Genomic DNA, 22,727 nt, shown 5'->3' on the forward strand with positions numbered 1-22,727 from the left:
CACACGCATGACGCTTTCTAAATGCGCCTGTAATTTTTCGCACATGCGCACTTGCGCAGTCAACTGACCTTCTTCGTGCGGCCTCGTCTTGCTGCAGACGAGGACATTGGTGAACTGTCAAAATCATTTTGATTAGTTTTGGTGCCGTATAATTCGCACCATGCCCGGTGTGGTTGAGATTCCGACTTTGGAGGAACTGAAAGTCGAAGAGGTACGTCTGAAAGACTGAAAACCAAGCAGGTGTTAGCCTAAAGCTGCTGGAGTCGCACTGCTAACGTTAACCTGTTAAGTTCATTTAAACTAGCATAGCTGTGTATGCCTGTTAGTGAAGATAAACAAATAAAGCAGAAATTCGAAACAACTGGATAACTGATTTTTTGACTAACGTTACATATTGGTCTTGTTTTTAACAGTGTCCGTGTAGATAAGTGTCAGTGGTTTCATATTTCCATGTATTATTAAGGGTAACACTATAATGGGTAACAAACATTTTTCTTAGCAGGCTTATAACGTTAGACACGCATAGATTATTATGTGCTTTGTAATCCCTATTGTTTTGGATCTTATTAATATGCAATTGAATATCCAATTCAATAACAAGACTGGCTATCTGACATTTTGTATCAGTATCCAGGATATTTTTTAATGTCATACATTATTTTATTTTATTTTTTTGCTGGGGAAAATAATGTATTCATTACAGTCAAATAGGTAATTTTCTCCTACATCATGTGTGTTCTCAGGACTTTGCTGCTTTCTCTGCAGGTCAATGTATCATCAGCTGTACTGAAGGCTGCTGCTCATCACTATGGCTCTCAATGTGACAAGGCCAACAAAGAGTTCATGCTGTGCCGCTGGGAGGAGAAGGACCCCAGAAAGTGTCTGAAAGAAGGGAAGAAAGTCAATGAATGTGCAGTCAACTTCTTCAGGTACTCAACACTTTCACTTGTTTGTCTTGATTTGGCTTTGAATCTTTTAGATACCGGTATATAATGTTTTTATTATGAGCTGCACATTGTAATTGTGAAGCAATTTACACACCATGTTTTTTTTTTAAAACAAATTAGCAATTCCTTCTTATAAGATTTCTCAGTATTTATAGAGTTGTCAAAACTCTACTTCGACTTCTTCTCGACTTCGGTACCAAGAAATGAAAAAAATGTGACGATACCAGCATTTCCCTCTAGCATTTTGAGCGCTGTTGAACGAATTCTCTGATTTGCCATTGTGTTGACACGTTTAACATATATGTCTGTGATTGGGTACAATGATCAACGCTTCAAAACATGTTGTCTTTGACGCTCTTTATCGAGCACTTACACAGATACACACGGGAGTGTATGAAAGCGGCGTCTATCGGTGGATATATTAGTTATACGCTGATAGACGCCTGCTTTTAAACGCTCCCGTTTGTATCATTTTAAGCGTTCGGTGAAGAGCATCAAAGATGTCATTTTTGATCATTGTAGTCAGAGACATATATGTTGAGCGTGTCAACACAATGGCCAATCAGAGACATAGGCTATACGTTGAGCATCTGAACTAGAGGGCGACCGATAGTGGATTTTACCAATACCGATATTTAGGTTTGACCGTGCGTGCCGACAACCGATTAATCAACCGATATTTTTAAAATGGATACTGGATATAAAAAAAAAGTTAAAAGGTGCTAAACTAAAATGTGCTTTATGAAATAAATATATAAATATGAATATATATATATAAATGAGAAGTTCTACAGAACGAATTCTACAGAAAATAATTTAAACATTAAAATATTACAGGTTTCTTTATTTGAGCAAGACAGTTGTACCTTGATCATTCATGTTAGTTCATAGTACATTGAGTTTTAATTTTTATTTTATCTGTTAACCTTAGTTAATGTTGAAATTAACAAACTAACAATGAACAATACTACAACATTTATTAACCTTAGTTAATGCTAAAAATGTAATCTTATTGTAAAGTGTTACTATTTCATATAAATCCAAAGAGTCTGCTATGCTTAAAGATGGCCATCTTTAAATATCTGCAAAGGCCAAAGCATTAAAATTGCATAAATGTATATTACATTTATAGTCTCTCACTTTATTTGCCTCTATATTAGAACACTTGATGACTATCTAATCAAAATAACAATATGTATTGCATTGATAAAAAAGAATAGAATCAAATGGGTTTCTGATTTGTTTGTTTCTGTCGGCTCCATGAATGTTGAGAAAGCAATCACGTCACTAGCTTTAAATATGCAACTTCACCGGCTAATGAGTCCATAAAAGTGACTAATGCAAAAATAAACTAATGCAAATAGATGGTAACGATTGCGACATTAAACATTTGGGTCAGGTCTGCGTGTGTTTTTGTCACATTGTTTTAACTGCTTGAGGTACTAATGTTAGAATCCTCACAGCCTCGACGGCAAACATACTTCTGTTCTTTCTCTGCTAATGCAGCATCTAGTCAACAAATTAATTACTTTATAATGATATGGCAATATGTACTTTAGTGTTCTACTGTTTCGCTGTCAGTGTTTTAAATGCGCATCTGAAGTGTCCGCACTCTCTGTGAAGCGTGTTCTCTCTGTGCTGCGTGCAGCCTCATGTGTTACAATAAACAACACGCGGTGCCATTGATAGTTTTTATTGTGCCTCTAGAGGCCGCTCTCGCTCTGTATAATGCCAGCAGTCTCTTCTCAGTGCTCTCGTACTGTGTAAAGACAGCGCACTCTTCTCAGCCGCTCCAGCAACGGACGCAACCCGGAAAAACTATCGGTATGGCCGATAACGATAGTTCCACCAATCAACTATTGGTACCGATATATCAGCAAAACCGATGAATCGGTCGACCTCTAGTGTGAACACAATGGCCAATCAGAGGTGTTTAAGAATCTGTTCAACAGCGCTCACAATGCTAGAGGGAAATGCTTGTATCGTCACACTTTTAAATTTTGGTACCGAAGTTGGTACTTTTTGACAACTCTAGTATTTATCATTCTGATTTATTGGTGTGACCCATTCGCTAATCCATTACGCCTCATCATTCTTACACCGGATCAAAGTGGCCGCTTCAAAGAAATTGACAGGCCAATGCGTCAGTATGTAGCCGAAATAAGAAATGAGGTCCTTGTCCTTCGCAGGTGGGTAAGTTAAGCACTTTGGCGATACCCAGTGCCTTCAGCTGGATGACGGCTCTGGTAATGGGCAGCCTCTCATTTCTTTTTTCGGCTACTTACTGACAACTATTGTCTGTCAATTTCTTCAAAGCGTCCACTTTAAGGACAGTGGTAAGACAGTGTTTTTGGGCTCACCATCTTCTAACATTACACTCTGACACACTGTATTTATTGGCTTCTTAATGAGAGTTGTTTGATGACATTTATCACCATTTGTTTGAAGTTTGCATCCCCTGGCACTGTAAACTACCGGTAGTTTACAGGGGCGGGTCGCTTCAGTCCTGGGGGAAACACTCGTTTTACGCGTAGACCCTGAATATAAGACGACCCCATAATTTCAGATATATTTCCAAGAAAAAGAAAAAAACACTGGTGGGGGGGACTTGACACTTGGGCTTTGGACTTGGCAACACTGATGGCGGATACGGCGTTATGATTGATCAGATCACCTGTCAATCAAACTCTTGGCGAATGGTGAAATACTTTAGTCTTGGATTTTTAAATTGTAATGCAACTGCACATGACATTGTCTGTCATGAATGTGCAAGTGTATGTATGGATTAACTTCTATAAATTCAAAAATATTATCATGGGGATGAGATTTATTCCCACGATATTAACATATTACAGGTAAATTAATCAAAATAAATGTAATCTGTCTTTGCAGGATAGCAAATACTATATTGACCTGCCAAATTACAAGGTGTGACACAAGAAGCGACAACCAATGCAAACGTTTGTAAAGTAGCTTGGTTTCTGTTCTGTGGCATTACGCTGGGCAGCATCGTTCATTCCTGAAATGTCATTGAACCAAAGCCCTGCCCATATTTTTCTAAAACATTTACAAAAAAGGTTATTCAGGTTATACAAGCACAACCATAAAAAAGGTGCTGTCTGGAGAAGTTTCCTGGATTTCATGAAATTTAAAGGTAGTATGTAGTAGGGTGTAACACAAATCGAGAGAGCTCGTCTGCACTCCTCAGATTGGCTTTTATTTTATTATGTCCTACAGCATTTTTGGCTTTCAGCATGGACAGTAAATGAGTCGTTGTGTCGTAGCTGGTTAGGGCATAGTGTAAACCCCACTATTTGCATGTAATTAGTTTTTAAAATCACATATTGTTTGGTCTACAGGCAGATAAAGGGAAACTGTGCAGAGTCCTTCACAGAGTACTGGACCTGCCTGGATTACTCTAACCTGGCTGAGCTGCGCCACTGCCGTAAGCAGCAGAAGGAGTTCGACACCTGTGTGTTGGACAAGCTGGGCTGGGAGAGGCCTGACCTGGGAGATCTGTCTAAAGTGGGTCAAAATATTCATTACTTTATTTTAAACCTGTATTAGAAGTGGTTTCCATGTCGTTTTGGTCTTCCTCCATATGCTGTACTTCACAACTTTGACCTCTCCCACAGGTGACCAAGGTGGCAACCTCTCGACCCGTGCCTGAAAACCCCTACCATTCAAGACCAAGACCTGAGCCCAACACTCCCATTGAGGCTGAGCTACAGCCATCCAAGCACGGCAGCCGCTTGTTCTTCTGGAACTGGTAAAAAGGGCCAATTGCTGTCCTATAAATATCATGTTCTCCATGCTCTAGACCAGTGTCCCAGTGGTTGCGCTGTTATCCTAACGTATTGTGTAGAAATGTTAATAAATTTTGTGCACTCAAAACATGTTATCGAATTAAAAAAGATTTAATTTAAACTTGGCTTCAGGTTTCTTTTTGTGTACTTTATATAGATTTGACTGTTAAGAATGTGCTGGGTTCAGTATAGAGCCCGACCGATACATCGGCAAGCCGATAAAAGCTGTCACAATGAACTGGCAAAAGCAATGATATGAATACATCAAATATAGCAAGGAGACATTTTAATTGTTTATTAATAACAAGTGTTTTCAGTCATTGTGGGCTGCAAGTATGAAGTTGAGGATGCGGACTCGCGATCTTTGAACGCGCCAGAGAAAAATGTGCATTTCAGAAGGATTAGGCCTACATAAGCAGAGAGCAGTTTGTCTTTCGTTTTGATTTGTTCTGTTTAAAAGTAGATATTTCAATGGATATATTTCTCAGGTCTATACGCTGAGTTTCGGTTCATTTATGAGACGAGTTGCAGTTCACTCGCCGGCGCCTCCGTGTCGAGATTATCTATTGTCCACTATATTTACTTCTTATTTATTAAATCCAGGCATTTAGTTGATGAAACATTGATTAAAATTAAGATATAATTAATACAAAACGAAATTGACTTTAATGAAAGGCTTTGTGCTTTCTGTTCGAGGTCTCTTAAAGTTTTAAAGCACTTTAGTGCCACTTTCTGCTCTGCTTTTCCGCGTCTAGGGTAAACAGCTGTTGCGACGCGAGCAATAACGGCGGTGGCCGGTGTAGACACAGTGTTAAAGCTCATTCTGCCTATAACGCTACGTTACAACATCAAGCAATATTCCAATAATTTATATAATTATAACACTTTATATTAGGCCATTTTGTATTAAGAGTAACCTAGTTTCACGTTTAGTAGGTACATTTTGCTTACTACTTAAGTCTGTACATTATGTAATTAAAAACGTTTCCATTATGATATTATACATTTTACTTTAGTAAAAAGATCTGATTTCTTCCTCCACCAGTTTGGTTACAGCTCAAATGTATCATTCTCATTATATCATTCCCCCTGCCTCCATTACATATCTTTGTCACACAAGTGTTTGATCACCACATTTGAGTGATCATTGCAAAACGTTTATATATTTATTCTGTTTAAATACTGTGTATTCTATATACAGTACCCATCAAAAGTTTGTACACACCAATAGGAAAGTGTGTCCAAACTTTTGACTGGTACTGTACTATAATACACATAAATAATATTGCTATTGTACACATAAATAATATCGTCCGATATATCGGTATCAGGCTTTTTTTTATCGGCATCGGCCCCCAAAAATCCACATCGGTCGGGCTCTAGTTCAGTACAACTTAAAAGGTTTAACACAAAAATGAAAATTCTGTCTTTATTTACTTATCCTCATGTCGAAGACTTTCGTTCATCTTCAGAACACACATGAAGTCATTTTAACGAAATCTGAGATTTCTGTCCCTCCATCGACAGTCCACACAAATGCTTGCTTGACATGCGAGAACCAATGAGGTTCATTTTCTTGTTACGCAGCACGTTTGAGCTTCTGCAAGAACCAATGAGGTTCATTCTCGTATTACGCAGCACGTGTGCTGGAGAACGTAATATCGTTCGAGTCAAAAATAATGTTGAGACCCACTGTTCTAGGGAGAGGATTTTGTTTCTGTTTTTCTGTGGTGAAAGTTTGCTCCATGTAAACAGTAATTTGCTATTACTGTTTAGGCTATTAAAGATTTTTTATATATATTGAATAAAGATTGAGAAAAATAAATCGACTATAAGAAAAATGGATTTAAAAAGATTATATATTTTACGATACATTTTCCTCAAATGGAAAATTGCCACAGAAGTGTTAATGGCATGTTGTTAAAACCTTTTTTTATACAAAAATATTAAGTAGTCAAAACTGTTTTCAATTTAAATTGCAATAATATTTTACAATATTACTGTTTTTTTGTTTTAGATAAATGGTGCGCAGAAGAAACTTCTTTCAAAAATATGAAATATTTTTGACAGGTACTGTATATCGGCAGATATTGGGAAATTTTGCGTGCCCCGATCTTACATTTATACACTTAATCTTAATCTTTAGAAGCTTAATAATGAATTAACGCTGTAAAATGTAATCTCTTGCCAATCTGAATATACAAAAGCTCAAAATGGCAATACAGTGTATTTTAATATTTATTCTAGTGTGACGCCTGTACCCACTGATTTCAATTAGGTCCATTACTCTCAAAATCTGTTGGTTTATAAACTGACAGATGATTCTGTTCTAATTGACAGCATTCCACATATAGCATAAACTTTAATTGATTCTGGAGATTAAACTCAATTATGAATTTACCCCTACCTTCCACAGTATGTGCGTGTGTTTTTGCTCTGCGTTTGGTCATATTCACCCTTAAAGCTTGTTATAAAGGTGCTTTCTTTCATTCACCTGGGCTGCTGTTCTGGCCAGACACCACCTCCTGTCTTAAGTCCAGCAGTATGGTGTGTGTTTTAAAACCAGATTGTGGCTGTGTAGTGTCATGGACCTCAGGGGCTAGAGACTCGGCCCCCTTGGGTAAAGGCCAATTTCCCCCAGAGCTCCCTCCTCACTTCCTTACCAGCCCCTGGAGCAGGACTGTCTGAACAACACGACAAGTTCAAAGAGTCAGTAGTGCACTGCCACAGAGCAGCACAGGTCAATTGGCCCTACAGGCAACAGCACTGCTGCCTTAAGAAAATAAACCTGTGTGCAAAGCTCCATTTTTCAGAATATTTTTATTACAAGTTTTCATGTTAACCTTTATGACATGCAGGTAAAAGGCCCTTACAGTCCCGGTAAAATGATGCTCATTTTCTATAAACCAACGTGGAGCGTTTTCTGGGAGGTCCCACATGTGAAAATCAAACTGTGGAACTAAATCTGTCCCCCCTCCCCCCATCCCCATCATATGTGCAAATTTACTCAAGAGTCCTCTTGCACCATACTAGTCCAACGTCATTCTGGATGAAACTCGTACCCTTTCAAGAACAAAAGTAAACTGATGTCAGATTGCAGCCCGAGAGGCAAAGCTGAATTTGCTCTGACGTTTTCTTGGCTAGAAAGTCAGAATAGAGCAGAGCCAGTTTTGTGCCAGTAATAGAGGAATTATGGGATAGGAGCCCTGCGGGTATCAGATCAAGGGATATATGACACATACTAAGAGTACCAGTTTAAACACTGGGGCAAAATAATAACTATACTGATAATAACGAGATTTGTAAGCTATAAAACAGTGTCGCCTTGCAAATGTTCAAATTACAGCAGGGTCGTCACTAAAATTACCAGGGCCTGTGATCAATTTTAATGGGATCTTCCTAGTTAATGCTCATCAGAGATGACCCCGCTTTACAGTAAACCTTGATTTGAAATAAAATAAAACAATAAACCATGAGAGGTCATCCAATACAGTGATTTTACTGCACATGGAAAGCATGATGTGAAAAACTATATACAATTCTACATACTTTTCTTTTTAAATTGGCCTAATTATAGAATTCCTGGTTGCAAGGCATCATATTATTTGACAAATTAATACAGAATTCTACTGATAATGTGTGATTATAAGTATCTTGTCTGTGTATATCAGCTGTTTACGGCTTCAATGACGTAATCCAATCAGAATAGAGAGTCGAAACTGTCACTTTTAAATATAAAAGTCTTCTCTTTGGTAAATGTAGATGGAAACAGAAGATAGATTTCTTTTGAATTTTGTTTGGTTAATATGTGACATTGATTCACTGAGTGGAAAATATTTTACATTTAACTGGACTGCTGTACAATTCCGGAAGATTTCATCCAAGAACACAGTGATAGATGTAAGAACTCAGAAATTATTTAAAACTTCACCCTTATAATCAGAGCTGCAAAAGCAAAAAGACAAAATATTCATCCTGGCAGTCATAATTTATGCTTACCCAGCGAAGGCCAGATTTTTCCTCTTGGACTCACAATTAGGCCAAATGCATGTCAATCATTATTTGCAAGCATTACTAAACTTTTGCTCAAACTAAGGGTTAGTGATTTGATCATTACAAATCATACAACTTAAGTACAGCTTCAGATTCAAATATATACTTTTTTTAGTGTACATTAAAAACCACTCTAAAACCAAGAGAGCAGACCAGCTTGGCCAGTCTGCAAAGGTTTTTTTTGTCTTGGTAAGTAAGCATTTTCCTCTGAACATTTATTTGTAATACTGCACTGTAAAAAAATTATATGATTAATAGGTTATGACAACATATGTTTTTACATTGCTTTAACTCATCAAAAGAAGTTAAGCAATTTTCAACTTTTTAATATAAATTATACAAGATACATTTTTTAAAAGTCAGTTTAATGTAATTTAATTTGAAGTGACTTAAACACCCAAGTTGACAGTACTCAAAAATTTAAGGCAGCATTTTTTTTTACAGTGTGTATACTACTTAAGGGATAGTTCACCCAAAAATGAAAAGTCTGCCGTCATTTACCCACCCTCATGTTGTTTCAAACCTGTATGAGTTTCTTTCTTCTGCTGAACACAAAAGAAGATAATCGGAAGAACACTTTGATGCAAACAACACTGGACCCCATTGACTTAAATTGTATGGAAAAAAAAGAAAAGAAAGAAAGACTGAATATCCAATATAATAATTTGGATATTTTCCAAAATATCTTTTTTTGTGTTCCACATAAGTCATACAGATTTTTGGAATGATATTTTGGAACTACCCCTTTAAGGACTAGCAAGCCAAGCACCGCTGTTGTCATTGAGCCAAAAGTGTCTTAACTGCAAAATTCCCTCTAGATATCCAAAGGTGCGGTCCGATCCACAGACTCCCGCAGGAAACCTCACCAGCGGTGACGGTGACCCGGGCCGCTTCGCAGGTCCACGCAGGGAGGCCGGAGTCTGGAGGCAGGGCCCGGGGGCTCGTGGCAGCGCTAGTTCAGACCTCAACAAAGGAAATGGAGGTCAGTGTTGGTCGACTAGGCCCCGGCGCAGGAAGCATGCTTTGGCAGCGGAAAGAAATACAATACTGGACTTTCACAAAGCAACAGCCCGCACGGGAGTCCACGGTGCTAAAACACTCAAACAAACTAGCTCATTCTCGTCCCTTAACTGTCAATATTCCTATTGTTCGCCATAGACTTTGACAGGATCAAATAAATATTTGAGGCGGTGATGTGCACAAACTGCTTGTTGCCCAGCGTAAGCTTATCATTCAGTCGTCGGGCCACCTGTATGCGAGCCAGGGGACACGATGTTATGAAGCGTGAGCTATGATGACCTGTTCTGAGGCCTCACAGAACCAGGACCTGCCGCCTGTGTGATATGTTGAAACAACCTATCGATTGTGGTTTTGTCTTGGTGTATGCGGCTAACTGTAGTTTTAACTCCTTGTTGCGTCTGTTTTGCAGCAAGACCGCATGTTATATGTTTACTTGAAGCTTTCTCCTTGTCTCTGATTTGGCGTGTTGAGAGACGCTTTCATGTTTCCACTTAAAATGGCCTCTCACTCGAGTGGCTTTGAACTCACATGCAGGTCTAAGTAAAATACACAGGCTGCCACAGTCTGTAGACTAGCGCTCCAGATGTCACTGTGTGTAACAATACATGCATATTGCAGGATAACGCACCACTTGATCCATACCATAACTATAATGGGCCCTGCTTTTTAATGGGATTAATGTCATGTGTTTGACAAGGCAGAGTGATTTTACTCATGAACACATGCAAACTCAAATGGCAGTTGGCAGAAAACAAGAAACACACTGAACACCTTGACAGTCTCCACCAAAAAAACGACTGTTTGTAATAAGGTACAACAGTGCGATGCTCATACAATGGTATCAGACGATTACCAAAGTCACATAGCATGGTTTTTAGGCTACATGGTACTTTAATTGTACACTAAACAATAAAGGTAACATGGTGATACCATGGATTTTTGGATATCTACAATAGTAACAGCATAGTATTCTTTTGAAATACTATTTACATATCATGGTACATGAATGGCAATCCTTCAGTACCACAGTATTTATCAAAATGGCTGGGGTTGGGGGGGGGGGGGGTATTGTGGCCACAAGTTAAGGATTTGTTAACGAATTAGTACAACATGGTTAGTACACGATTGATCTAAAACAAGGGAAGTAATTTATAAGCATCGCTGCAAATTAATAAATTGTGGGAATAAATCTTACTTTGTGGCTATATCTATCTGTTATCTGTTATGCATCTATCTGCTATCTGTCTGTTTTTCTTCAGAGCACACATTTTACATTGCAGATCCATCAATACACCATTTTTTTATACTTTGTGTCCTATCAGTGGTGATCTGAAATGAGGAGGCAAAGTTAATTACATGTAAATTCATGTTGTCATATTTTCCAGGTTAAAAAGAAAAAACAAATACAATTCTATTTTGTATTTTTACATTGACTATGTAATTAATGTTCTATTTATTAAAACCAAGTATAGATCTCATTAACAGTAACAATTTAAACAATATGTTTTATTTGTGAACTGATGTTCGTCTGTTCTTTTTAATAGTCAACTTATTTTTGGAAAACCAGTCATCAAGCTCCGTATCTGTAATTTCACCAAGCTGATTGCTCAGTTTAATGCTAGTTTTATTTTGAGTGACATAAAGGGGTGATATCTAAGTGGGTGAGTTGTTTACTTAGTTTATAATTAGTGTTCATTCAGATTGATTCGCAAATGCGCACAAAAACAAGAGGTGGGATTTATCACACGAACCAATCATATCCAATCATAGCGTGATGAAGGCATAGAGAGCCCAAGTCCCTCTCCTCCGCTTCCGGCTCATGGGACCTTATTTCGGAAAAAAAATATGTATGATAGTCAATGGCGAGAGACAACTTATATTTTTATTCCGTCTGAACTGTGCCCTGAATTACACATATTATGTTTGTCAATTTAAAAGATAATTATGAAAGTCAAGAAAGTCACAGTTTCTCATAAAACAGAAGAGTAACATTTAGTTTTATGTGAAAATCGCTCAATGAACTACATCTCTCGTCTCGCACTATGTACGTCACCAAGCTCGTGTGTGTGCAGTCGGGTACAAAACACACAGGCATGACGGCGTGATTTTTACGACCATTACGATTATAACGTTAGACTATAGAAAAAATGACACACGTTAGCTTCAGTAAAGTTAGCTTCATTCATTGAGAGAAAAGGTAAGACGTCACATGCGCGCCTTTTGGGTTTTGTAGTCTTTGTAATTACGTATTTTCACAGTCTTATACCTCAACAGTTTTACATCAAACTGAGACTTTCTTGACTTTAAAATGTATCTTTTAAATTGACATACATCATATGTGTAATTCAGGGCACAATTCAAACGGGATCCAAATATTTGTTGTCTCTCGCCATTGTCTACCATACAATATTTTTCCGAAATAAGGTCCCATGGTGGTCCACCGGAAGGGGAGGGACTTAGGCTCTCTATTGCCTCCTCTCACGGGACTTTCCCCCATTCATTCTCAATTACCCCTCACCAAACCCAGCGACATAAGGGGATCTGTTAAAAATTAATAGACTAAGGGAGGCAAGAGAGAGATGCGGACACCTGCTGTACCTTTACCTACGAGTGTCGCTGTTGGACAGTGTTGCTTCAGACATGTAGGGATTAATACAGTGATTTATACAGTTTTTAATGTTTTTTTAAAGTTTAAAAATTGTAGTCCCCAGTTATTGTAATTGAATGGTAAAGAATGTACAGTTCTTTAATGTACCAGTACATTCTTCAAAATTTCAACGTTTGTGTTTCACCGAAGAAAAAAAGATGTGAAAGGAATGGGTGAGTAATCACAAAATTTCATTTTTTTGGGTGTACTGTCCCTTTAAGACGCTTTTCTATTCTATGGATGAACATTCTCTTCTACTAAATGGATGGATATATACATTGTAGAAAATTTTTGTGGTTAGAATGATTAAGATATTAAATAGATTCATTAATGTAAAATAAGGGAATTTAGTAGGATAGTGTTTGTTTAACAAGCCAATTCCACCCAGCTTTTAAGCTACCTCAGCTGACTGACACATTTGTGTTCGCGCACCATCCTTAGACCTCCAGTGGTGGTTTACCATGTATCCTTCCTAAAACAAACAAACAAACAAAATGCTCTTTGCATTCTAAGCGGCATGGGAAGGTTTTTCTGTTTAGAAAAGGCTCGCGACAGCCTCGATTGAGCTGTCGACTTTTTTTTAACAACCAAAACTGGTGCTAAAACCTGGACAAGACAGCACAAGTGTGTACCATTTTGACCACACCTCAGCAACGGTAGAAAACGCTCATATTTTGCTTGTTTATCAATAGCGCGCTCTCGCAGTAACCGTTAAATGTTGGCGCGAACAAGCGCATGTTGAAATGGAAAGGTGTCAATGCATGACTGCTTGTTTATTTTCTGAATTGGCTGCACAATGCGACATTGCGCGGGGCTGTTAACGTTTTTGAAAAGTGTCAGTGCGTCACAAATCTTTTGTAAACCGACACTGATGTATGTGATGACACGCGACGTATAAACGTATTCCGACCTTCCTGCAGGTGTCGCCACACTTGTCCAGAAAAAATTGCAGAGCTCCATCCACCCTAACATGACAGTTTTTACATGGCAACTGCGCTAAGTCCTCTGGACTGTACGCTTGCTTTGAATGCAACAAGCCTGGCTGGAGGCTTCATACTTGAGTTCATATTGTATATAGATAGATAAACAAATAGTGGAGTGATTGATTGCTCTTTAAAAGAGGTTCCAGTGAATGACAGGCCCAGCTGTTGACAGCTGAGGGGATGTGGAGTAGGGCAGCAGATGAGGGCATGGGGCTCAGGATTTGAAAAGGAGGAAAACGGGCCCAGCGGTGCGGATCCTCTTGGGCCAGCCCTGTGTTTGTTTTGGCTCGTGACCAGCCTCCCATTTCTCCTTCTGAGATACAGCTTTCGGGACTATTTACAGCCCTGGTTCGTGCAAGCACCAAATCCTTTTCTCTTTTTTTCTCTCTCACTCCTTACCCTCATTTCTTGTCAGAAGGGCAGTTTTATATACAGCATTGTTTGTTGCAACTTCAACCTCGATTCATTGGTTTCGCTCAATAAAGGGAGAATAATCACGGTATCCCATGGGCAAGACTTGGCAGATGATGAACTGAGATGTTCAGGGGATAGTTCATCTATAAATTAAACTCCTTGTCATCATTTATTCACCCTCATGTCATTGCTGTTTTTTCTTGGAGTTATTTCTTTCTTTCCCATTTCACATTTTCACATAACGACAGTTCACAGTGACCGCAAAAAAACAAAGTGCTTCAAAAAGAAAAAAAGCCAAGAAAAAAGTTGTTCATGTTTCTTGTGCACTATATTCCAAGTTTTCTGAAGTCATACGTCATTATGTGAGAAATTGAGTTAGTTATTTAATGAAAATCTTCCCCTCCACTGCAGCTCTTAAATATCAATCTCTATTTGGGATTTTCCAACTGGTGTACAAACACAAAGGAAATTGTTCAAATGTCAAAGCAGCTTCTTTTCCATTCAACAGAAAATGCTTCCTAATCAGGTGTTAATTAAAAACCACAACCACGTGGATTATGACACCACTGTGAAATGATTTTAGTGCACATGCTAATAACTTTTATGGGGCTTTAAAGGTATTTTTCTCCGTTTTGAACAACTGTCCTTTTTGAAATCTTCTTTTTAGGTTACACAAGAAAAAAATTACCATACAGGTTTGGAACGATTTGGTGGTTAAATAATTATATCATAAATTATTTTTAGATGCATTGCAGTTAAACTCGCCATACACTTGAGAGAATCCTGTGGACTATCTTTCCATCCACTCCTTTGATTTTTCTTTTTCTTTCTGAGATGGAGTTACATCATGCAGGCTCTACAGCCAATGCATGCAATCATGAAACAAGCCTCTGCAGTTTTTTATTCAAACTATTCACTGTCTTTTTGTCCATGCCGACACATTTCTGGGGGGTTATTTCCTTGATTTCTCCAAACATCTTGGCACCGTCTTGCAGCCGACAGCATATGTTTGCTTCTCCCAAGCAAACAGCGAGATCTCATGTCAGCTCACTGGCTGGCACTGCACTGAATGCTTCCTGAAGGCAGTTGCTCATTTCCCATACGTATCTGCCTACATGTCATTTTAATGCATTTGTGTATGTGGTTTCAGGGCTTTTGGAGAGAGCGTGAAGGGGAGGAGGTGCAGGATGGAGACATTTTTCTTCTGTGCGCTCATCTAAACAGATTGAGTTAAAAGCTGTACTGAGCGGTGCGGCCGAGCTCCTTTGGTGGTACGTATCTGACTCTGCTCGGAGCTGGGCTTGAGTTTCCTATGGATGTCAAGGTGTGTTAAGCTTTCCCTGCAACTCGAGTTTCTTGGGCCGTGGTGGACCATCAGTCACTGTGGACCACCTCCCACTCCAACCCTGGATCTGATCCACATGCTGCTGAGCTCTGGGAGTCCCAGACCCTTCATCTTCTATTGTCCATTTTCATGACTTTATCTAATATTTCAATAGTTGACCATGGTTCCAATCCATCTCTCCACCTACAAACATGTATGTGTCAAACTGATTAATGTAAGATATATGGACAGGGTTTTAGCTTTTTGCAATTACACTCTTAAAAATATACAAGGTTCCATGTTGCGCTCTTGTCACTTCTTTACTGCACTGTTAAATAATAAAAAAAAAACTTTATTTTAAATAATGAATCAATTAATAAATCTTAGACTTAATTACATTTGAATTTTGAATTTTTGAAATTACATTTTTTTAATTGATGAATTCATTTTAAATTAGTTATTTCTTCAGCATGGTTTGAACCTTAACAAGCTTGACATTTATTTATAAAGAAACAAGTTCAAATTAATTAAAATAAATTAATATTATAAAATTTATTTAAAAAAGTTCCACACAGATGAAAACAGCAAAATAATAAACAAAGAAAGAAAGAAAGAAAGAATAAACCACAATTATTAAAATAAACATGCATAGTTGGTGAGCAGCATCCTACCCATCCAAAGTTCCTTGGTTAACCAGTTTCACCAGATAGACCATGCTGGTCAACCAATTAGACCAGCACTGAAGCAGACCGTAATAAAGTTCCTACGTTCTTCACTGAAAGTCTTCCCCACAGAAGCAGGTCTTGCATGAATTCTCTGATGACCTTAAAGTCCCTCTGTAGTCAATAATTTGTTCCCATAAAACTCATCGTTGATCCCCAAAATAACACATTTAAACGTTTTTTTCCTGTGAAAAAATTCTTCATGCCTTCAATTAGATTGAATGTAACTCTACACCCTTGCCTAATTTAGTATAAGTGGTTCTATGAATATGCAATGAGCCCCGCCTCCAGTCACTCCCACCAGCTCAGAGATCCACTCGTTAAGGATCACACGTTGACCTCATTGGTTACAAGGTAGTTTGTGATGTCAGAAACACCAGAGATTTCAAACTGTGTTTTTGAGACTGTCTTTGGTTCACTGCCATTTTAAGGAGAAAATACTTATGAATTTGCAAATTTTTTGTCTTAAAGCATATCGAAAACACGACATAGATGTATAAACAACAGTAAAAAGGGACTTTTAAAATGCTCCAAATTTTAACCTGTAACTTTTGTTTATCCCATATGGTTCATCCCATAATTATTTATTTAACCTTCTCGTTTTTTATACACCTTTCCTCCTTTTCTTTTTTGTACCTTCCTTCAACTTCCAGGTTTTATTGACTCATACGGTCTTGACCGCCACGTCATTCATTGCTTCTGTGGAGTTTTCCAGCTGTATTGGCTCTGCGACATTATTTAGTGTTTCTTCCATTCGACAGAACCCCCGTGTTTCCGTGTGCTGCCTGGACGTCCAAGTAAAGCCACAAGTCAAAAGAGGTGTGTTTGTTCCAGGTAACCACAGGATAGTGTGGGTCGGAAGAATCCTGTTTACTGCTGAAAGCCACACTGCTGCAGCTGCTCACTGGGAACAAGCGGCAAATCCAGGGAGGTCAAGCGCTTAGTCACTGGTTGGACGACACAATAGTCTTGGCGCTTGACATGAGAATGCGAAAGGATCTGGATTCTCCAGCGCATTGTCTGGAGAGACCTCTGCACACTGTAATGAAATATGAATTCCTCTGTTTATGATGGATTCTCTCAGCCATCCTGGAAATCAAAAGAAGGATGTGAGGATCGGTTCATGATCTCGCTGTGTGTCGGTGTGTTAAAGGTTCAGATTATATTTACACTGCAGACCTCATTCAGTGACAGGAAGGCTGGAAGTGTTTAGCTGGTAGAAGGATCCTGAATCCAATTCAGTTTTGTCACTCAATGTAAAGGTCAGTGCTTTTGACATGATTACAACCATATTCATCAGGTCTCATGACTTCATTCTTGTTTACCGTGACCTTCCAGCCCTTTCCACTTCCACCAGCTATTTAGATTAACGCCGAATGACAACAGATCTTATAGCGATTTTTGCCGTAACAACTAACAGAACTTGACTTGCAAATGGTGGTCAACCCATATGGGTTTCTCATAGACATAATTGCTGAAACTAAATGAACGTTTATTTGATTCAAATTTATTCAAGAATATTCAAGGAAAAAAAAAACGCAAGACTTCCATATTCTATCAGTAAGTAAAGACAGACCTCGCGAGTTGCCATTAGGAGTATAGGGATGTTCAGAAATGAGCAATTGGCTCCCTTTTAATTCAGGGTATGAATTTGAATTGGCCACACGCCACAGGAATTTAGCAATTTCTTCTTAGTCTTGAAAAACTTTTCTAATTCAAAATTACACTTATATGAATGACTTTTAATTCATCTTAATGCTACTTTCCTATGAATGTCACTAATGAATGGTGGAACTACTACTTGTCGACGAATGCGCCCCCTCCTCTCCCCAACACGCTCAGTCCGACAGAGAATAAGGGGCCCAATAGCAACAAATTCATTGACCCATAATTCCCAGCAATGGCCATAATTCCTTACATTTGAATTCAAATGGCAATTCTGTTTCCTGTTTGCTACTTCCATACAATTCTGAATGTCTTACAGCCTTGTTAAGTGTAGTTTCATGGTTCATGGGGGATGATTAAATGTGTTCATTTAAAATTATTTAACATGCGAGTTTTAACATGTTATATTGTCAGCCCTGGTCTATACACTTATTTTACACCAAGTCATTGAAGTCTAGTTACTATTGTAGTAATCCTGATAGAAGAAAGAACAAGTTCATTATTAACCCTCTGGTGCTCTTCGCGTGTTAGTCAAAAATGACAGATTTTTTTTTAAATTCATTTAAATGAAATGAATGTTCAATATTTTAGTTTGATGATGTTTTTTATTTAATATTTTGTATTTTTAGGGGATTTTATGGTACTAAATTATATTTATGCTGTAGTTATTATCAATTTATTCACTTTTTGAGCATAAACTTGAAAATTAAATTTCCAATTTAAACTGTCTTAAATCGTGAAGGCTTTAGAGCACAGACTTAAGTTTGAACTTTTCAAATACAACACTTGGCAGATTATTGCTAAAGTGAAAAAAGTTTTAAAAAGTGTCCCTTCTCGCACTCGTAACATACAAGAGACTCAATGTCCCGATATACTCACAGCAAAGTTCTTTTGTTGTTGTTGTTCTTGAAGTCGTTAATACCTTTGCAGCGATATACTTTTGTTTTAACAATCATCCAGACACCGTCCACACTGCTGAGAGTGATGTTTAAATGAATGTAAATGTGCTACACGCTTTCCTCTAAAATAAACATGCTACAAAAATGACAGCGGTAAGAAAGCATCTGATCATAGCGATGTGGATATGTTTGCACAAGCCCTGCAATTCACCGGCATCATGTGGAGAGATGAGGTAATTAAAATTACACCATTATGATTGATTGCATTGGTTAGGAAAGTATATCTGAGATTATAGACTATATAGATATGGCCATTTTAGACCATAGTTTGAATGAATCCCTTTTCAAGACACATTGACATCACAGTGCAGAATAACTCTTTTGGCATTATCCCAAACATTCGGTCATTGATTGGAAGAGACTCTTGGGAGCGTTGAACCAGCTTGAGTCCTTTACATCAAAATCAGTCAACAGGCCTTCATAGACAACCTAGAAGTGTCATGAAACAGAAGGATTCACACAGGTAAAGTGATGAACAGGTTTATTTGCAGAAGTATGTGATCGCAATGATGGAAGCAGGCGAGTAACTGAAGAATAGTGTTCCGAATGGATATCTGAGTAATGGTCCTCTCTGTTGCAGGTTCAATGGAGATCGAGGCAGATGACTGAAGACAAATACTGTAGTTCTGGTAAGTACTGATGCAGGAAAAGAGTCAGGTAAGTGTTCTTTGAGGGAACGACGAGACCAGACAATGGTGAACTGCAGTGGGAAGAGTTATATAGTGCTGGATGATGATCAGTGAAGATTGGTGACAGGTGACAGCGATCTCTGTGATTGGGAAGTGCATGCAGGTGAGGGCCAGGGAGGATGATGGGAAATGTAGAGAGGAGGTAGTGACTAGCTGGTGACCGTGACAGGACGTAGGGGAAGGTTTCATTTTTTAAAGATTCGTAACAAGCTGTTCACACACCGGCAATAAAAAAGCGATTAATACATGGAAATTCTTATATAGATATTAGAAGATATCAGATTCACGAGAGAGATGGATGAGCACAATGCTTTATTGAACTGTGTCCAGAGCAGTCGATAGACAACGAACTATGAGAAATGCAAGTGCTCAGTTCTTATCTTTGCAGGTAAAGATAGAGGAGGGGACTTCAACTGGTAAGTATATTTTAGTCCCAGACAGCAACATAGTGTATAGGCCCTGATCCTGCCCACATCTGGTACACATGGATTTCACACGGCCCATAAGTGGGCCGGATCTGGGCCAACACTATGTTGCTGTCTGAGTGAATGAAGAACAATCAGTGTCTTTGTCTTACATGATTGCAGGAACGCTGGTGGGACGCTGGAGGTGGAGAACAAATAGGGAACTAGGAGACAGGATCTTGGAGAAATCTTTTGACTGAGGTGTGTGCTCAAATACTGTGTGCTGATCAAGTGCAGGAGGAATGCTGGGAATTGTAGTTTTGAGTGAAATGGCTGTGAATGGAGTATGGAGTGCATGAGGGAACTGCAGACAGGTGAACTATGACTATAGCCCCTTTAAATAATTCCTATTTTAATATAATCATTTGAATATATTACAGTGATAGCATTCTAACAAATGCTTTAAATTCAAAATATTAAAATTTAAAATGAGCATTTTTGTTTTCGTGTTTTGGTTAAGCATTTTCAATTAAGTGCATCACTATGGAGCATCCATGTGACTAGCCAATACAATTAGTGACTGTAAAATCTGCTGTCAAACACTTTAGTTCACCAGTTTATGGACATGAGCAGCACAGACAGTAGCTGAGGTCTGAAGCAGACCCGCACCGTGAAAGCGAGTCCCCGGTTCATGCCAGGCAACTGTGTGGTTCGGGTGTTTTGTGTGAACACTGATGTGATGTGATGTGAATGAGAGATGAAGTCCAGTCCAGCCGTCCAACTTCCTGAACACAAATAAGCACCTCACTTCCACGTTTGCCTTGCCTGTTAGTGTCCAGCCGTACACAAGCCAATTACAACCACCATGGCTTTAATTGTGTATGTGGTGAGTTTACGAATAGTAAGTAAAATAACTTTTTGCAAAGAAAAATAAACTACAGGGGATTTTTCCTGGGAGGAAACCTTTAGTTTACTATATGACATGTTTCTTAATAGTGCTAAAGTGTTCTGTGTTCTTTAAATAAACAATGGGGAGTTTTGCATAGAGGGGCATGAAAGAATGCAGGATTTCACTGCTCCTCGCACACATGTCTGCAATTTGGCTGCCTTGTGTATTTTGGATGTTAAAAAAAAGCAGCATTTCAAAGTAAACGAAAGAGGGAGAGTCTTATCCGCCTGGCAGCTGCGCTCGGTACCAAATTGCTTTCAGCTGATACTCTGCTGCTCAAACTTGCTTGGGTAATGTCAAGTGATGCATTGCAATACTGAGAAAACAACACAGACAAAAATAAATAAGGGGAGAGAAAATGGTGGAAATTTCTTATGCTTATCCTTCACCTCTGAGACCCCTGTTGTGCATTATCCATCAGGCCTAAGACAAATAGTAGACGAAAAGACTACCTTAGACCTGGACAGGTCTACAGAGGCTTTTTTTTTTTTTTGCAATGACAGTGATACACCTTAAAAATATATATTTGCAAACATTTTAGTTAACAGGTGTAATTTATGACATAAATACAGTTGAAAAAATTGTTTAGTTAGTAATGATATGATTAACAGTTCAACAACAGATTTGTTTGATACCAGTGTCACTCAGGTAAATACCTAATTTTGTGGATTAATGTTATATACAATGTCAATCTTTTTTTTTATTGAGTCATTTTTCTAAACAATAAAAAAATATATAGTAGCTTGATTTTATTTTTTTTTTTTTCAGGGGGAAACACAGGGGGGTGTTTGTAAATTATAAATTATAATTAATAATAATTACTTATCTAAAGTCTGGAATAATTAAAATATATTCATTATGTATAAGATCAAAACTACTGTAAAAAAACATAATATTGTAACATATTATTATAATATAAATAATTATTTTATAAAATTAAATAATTTTTAGGATCTTTACTGCAGGATTCAGTGTCACATGATCCTTCAGAAATCATATATATAATTGATAAATATGATATATCTCATCACTTCATAAAATTAAGGTAGAACCACTGGACTCACATGGACTATTTTACCGATGTCTTTGTGACCTTTCTGGACCTCGAAAGTGGTAATATTGTTGCAGTCTATAGGGGATGAGAAAGCTCTTGGATATCAAAATATCTTCATTTGTGTTCTGAAGATGAACGAATGTCTTACTGGTTTGGAACGACATGAGGGTGAGTAATGAACTATCCCTTTAACACATACTTACTAGTGACATCAACTTAAAGTAAGAAGTGGAACCCTTTAATGTAGGTCTATGGGATTCTTTCTCCTGTTTTATCATCCACAAGGTGATAATCGTAAGTGGTGATGTTCATTGCACAAGTCACCCCTGCCCATAACCAGTAGGCCCATATTACCTCATTATGAGCTCTTCAAACCTCTGAAATAAAGCCCTTTAGCATTTAGTAATTGTTTTTGCACAATCATAAAGAGGACTACATGTTTTCTTTCAGCTCTGATATCTCCATATTGTTCCAGTTCCTGGATTCCCACCCACAAAAGACCTTGAAATGTATCCTTTCGAGTGAAGCCACCCACCATGCAACATGCTTTTGGAAAATCATCGAATCAACTTAGTTTCTCCTTCAAACCTGACAAGCATTGGTTAGGAAAATGGATTCTGCAAATTTGCACCCTCATTGTTCTACTAACTTCCAGTCTGACACAGTGTGCAAAGTCCTTCCCAGTGTGCTGTTGTTTATACTGTCAGAGCCGAGGAATCTGGAAGCATTTGGTGGGTTTGCTAGCTGGGAACTATCAGATGATTTCTTTTAAACTATTTTGATATCAGCTCTGTGGAGAGTTGACTTGCGCCTGAGAAACAAGACCTTCTGGGCTCTAAGGCCTGGCTGCGCTGCAAGAATAAACACAACAACAGGATAAAACCACAGCCGAACGGGGACTTTCAAGAGCGGGAACACGGCACGCAGCTGTTACGTAGTTTCATCATCCTTAACTGTGGGTGTTACGTACAGGACTGGTGGATTGGGATGGCACTGCGTTTGTGGTGATATCTTGGTTTCAATTATCCAACAGCAATCAGGATATTGGAAGCTCCTCTGGCCTAAGGCAATTACGACTGCTTAACTTAGAA

General features: G+C 38.3%; 2 protein-coding genes across 3 annotated transcripts in view; one reads left to right on the forward strand and one right to left on the reverse strand.

Moving 5' to 3' along the window:
* anxa3b (annexin A3b) overlaps positions 1-22,727 on the reverse strand; it is a 275,725-nt gene that overhangs the window by 92,099 nt on the left and 160,899 nt on the right. The window contains exon 1 of one of the 2 annotated variants that reach the window (XM_077243138.1): positions 17,384-17,398. The exons of the other annotated variant lie outside the window; for it this stretch is intronic. The gene's annotated coding sequence lies outside the window, so the exon portion shown is untranslated. Of the gene's footprint in view, positions 1-17,383; positions 17,399-22,727 lie in introns of those variants that run through there. 2 annotated transcript variants of the gene reach the window in all.
* On the forward strand, positions 39-4,874 carry ndufa8 (NADH:ubiquinone oxidoreductase subunit A8). Its single transcript, XM_077243101.1, has 4 exons — positions 39-211; positions 766-929; positions 4,307-4,472; positions 4,583-4,874. Exons 1-4 carry the CDS (start codon positions 161-163, stop codon positions 4,718-4,720), a joined length of 519 nt encoding a protein of 172 aa, XP_077099216.1. The 5' UTR covers positions 39-160; the 3' UTR covers positions 4,721-4,874.

This window comes from Siphateles boraxobius, unplaced genomic scaffold (genome assembly GCF_051911475.1).
Source record: "Siphateles boraxobius isolate OS27281-9 unplaced genomic scaffold, OSU_SipBor_1 25, whole genome shotgun sequence".
In the NCBI taxonomy this organism is placed as follows: domain Eukaryota; kingdom Metazoa; phylum Chordata; class Actinopteri; order Cypriniformes; family Leuciscidae; genus Siphateles; species Siphateles boraxobius.

Coding starts and splice junctions, on each gene's coding strand:
- ndufa8 (XM_077243101.1), top strand. CDS start 161: ATGCCCGGTGTGGTTGAGATTCCGACTTTGGAGGAACTGAAAGTCGAA. Junction 930..4,306: donor TGTGCAGTCAACTTCTTCAG/GTACTCAACACT, acceptor TTTGGTCTACAG/GCAGATAAAGGGAAACTGTG. Junction 4,473..4,582: donor ACCTGGGAGATCTGTCTAAA/GTGGGTCAAAAT, acceptor CCTCTCCCACAG/GTGACCAAGGTGGCAACCTC.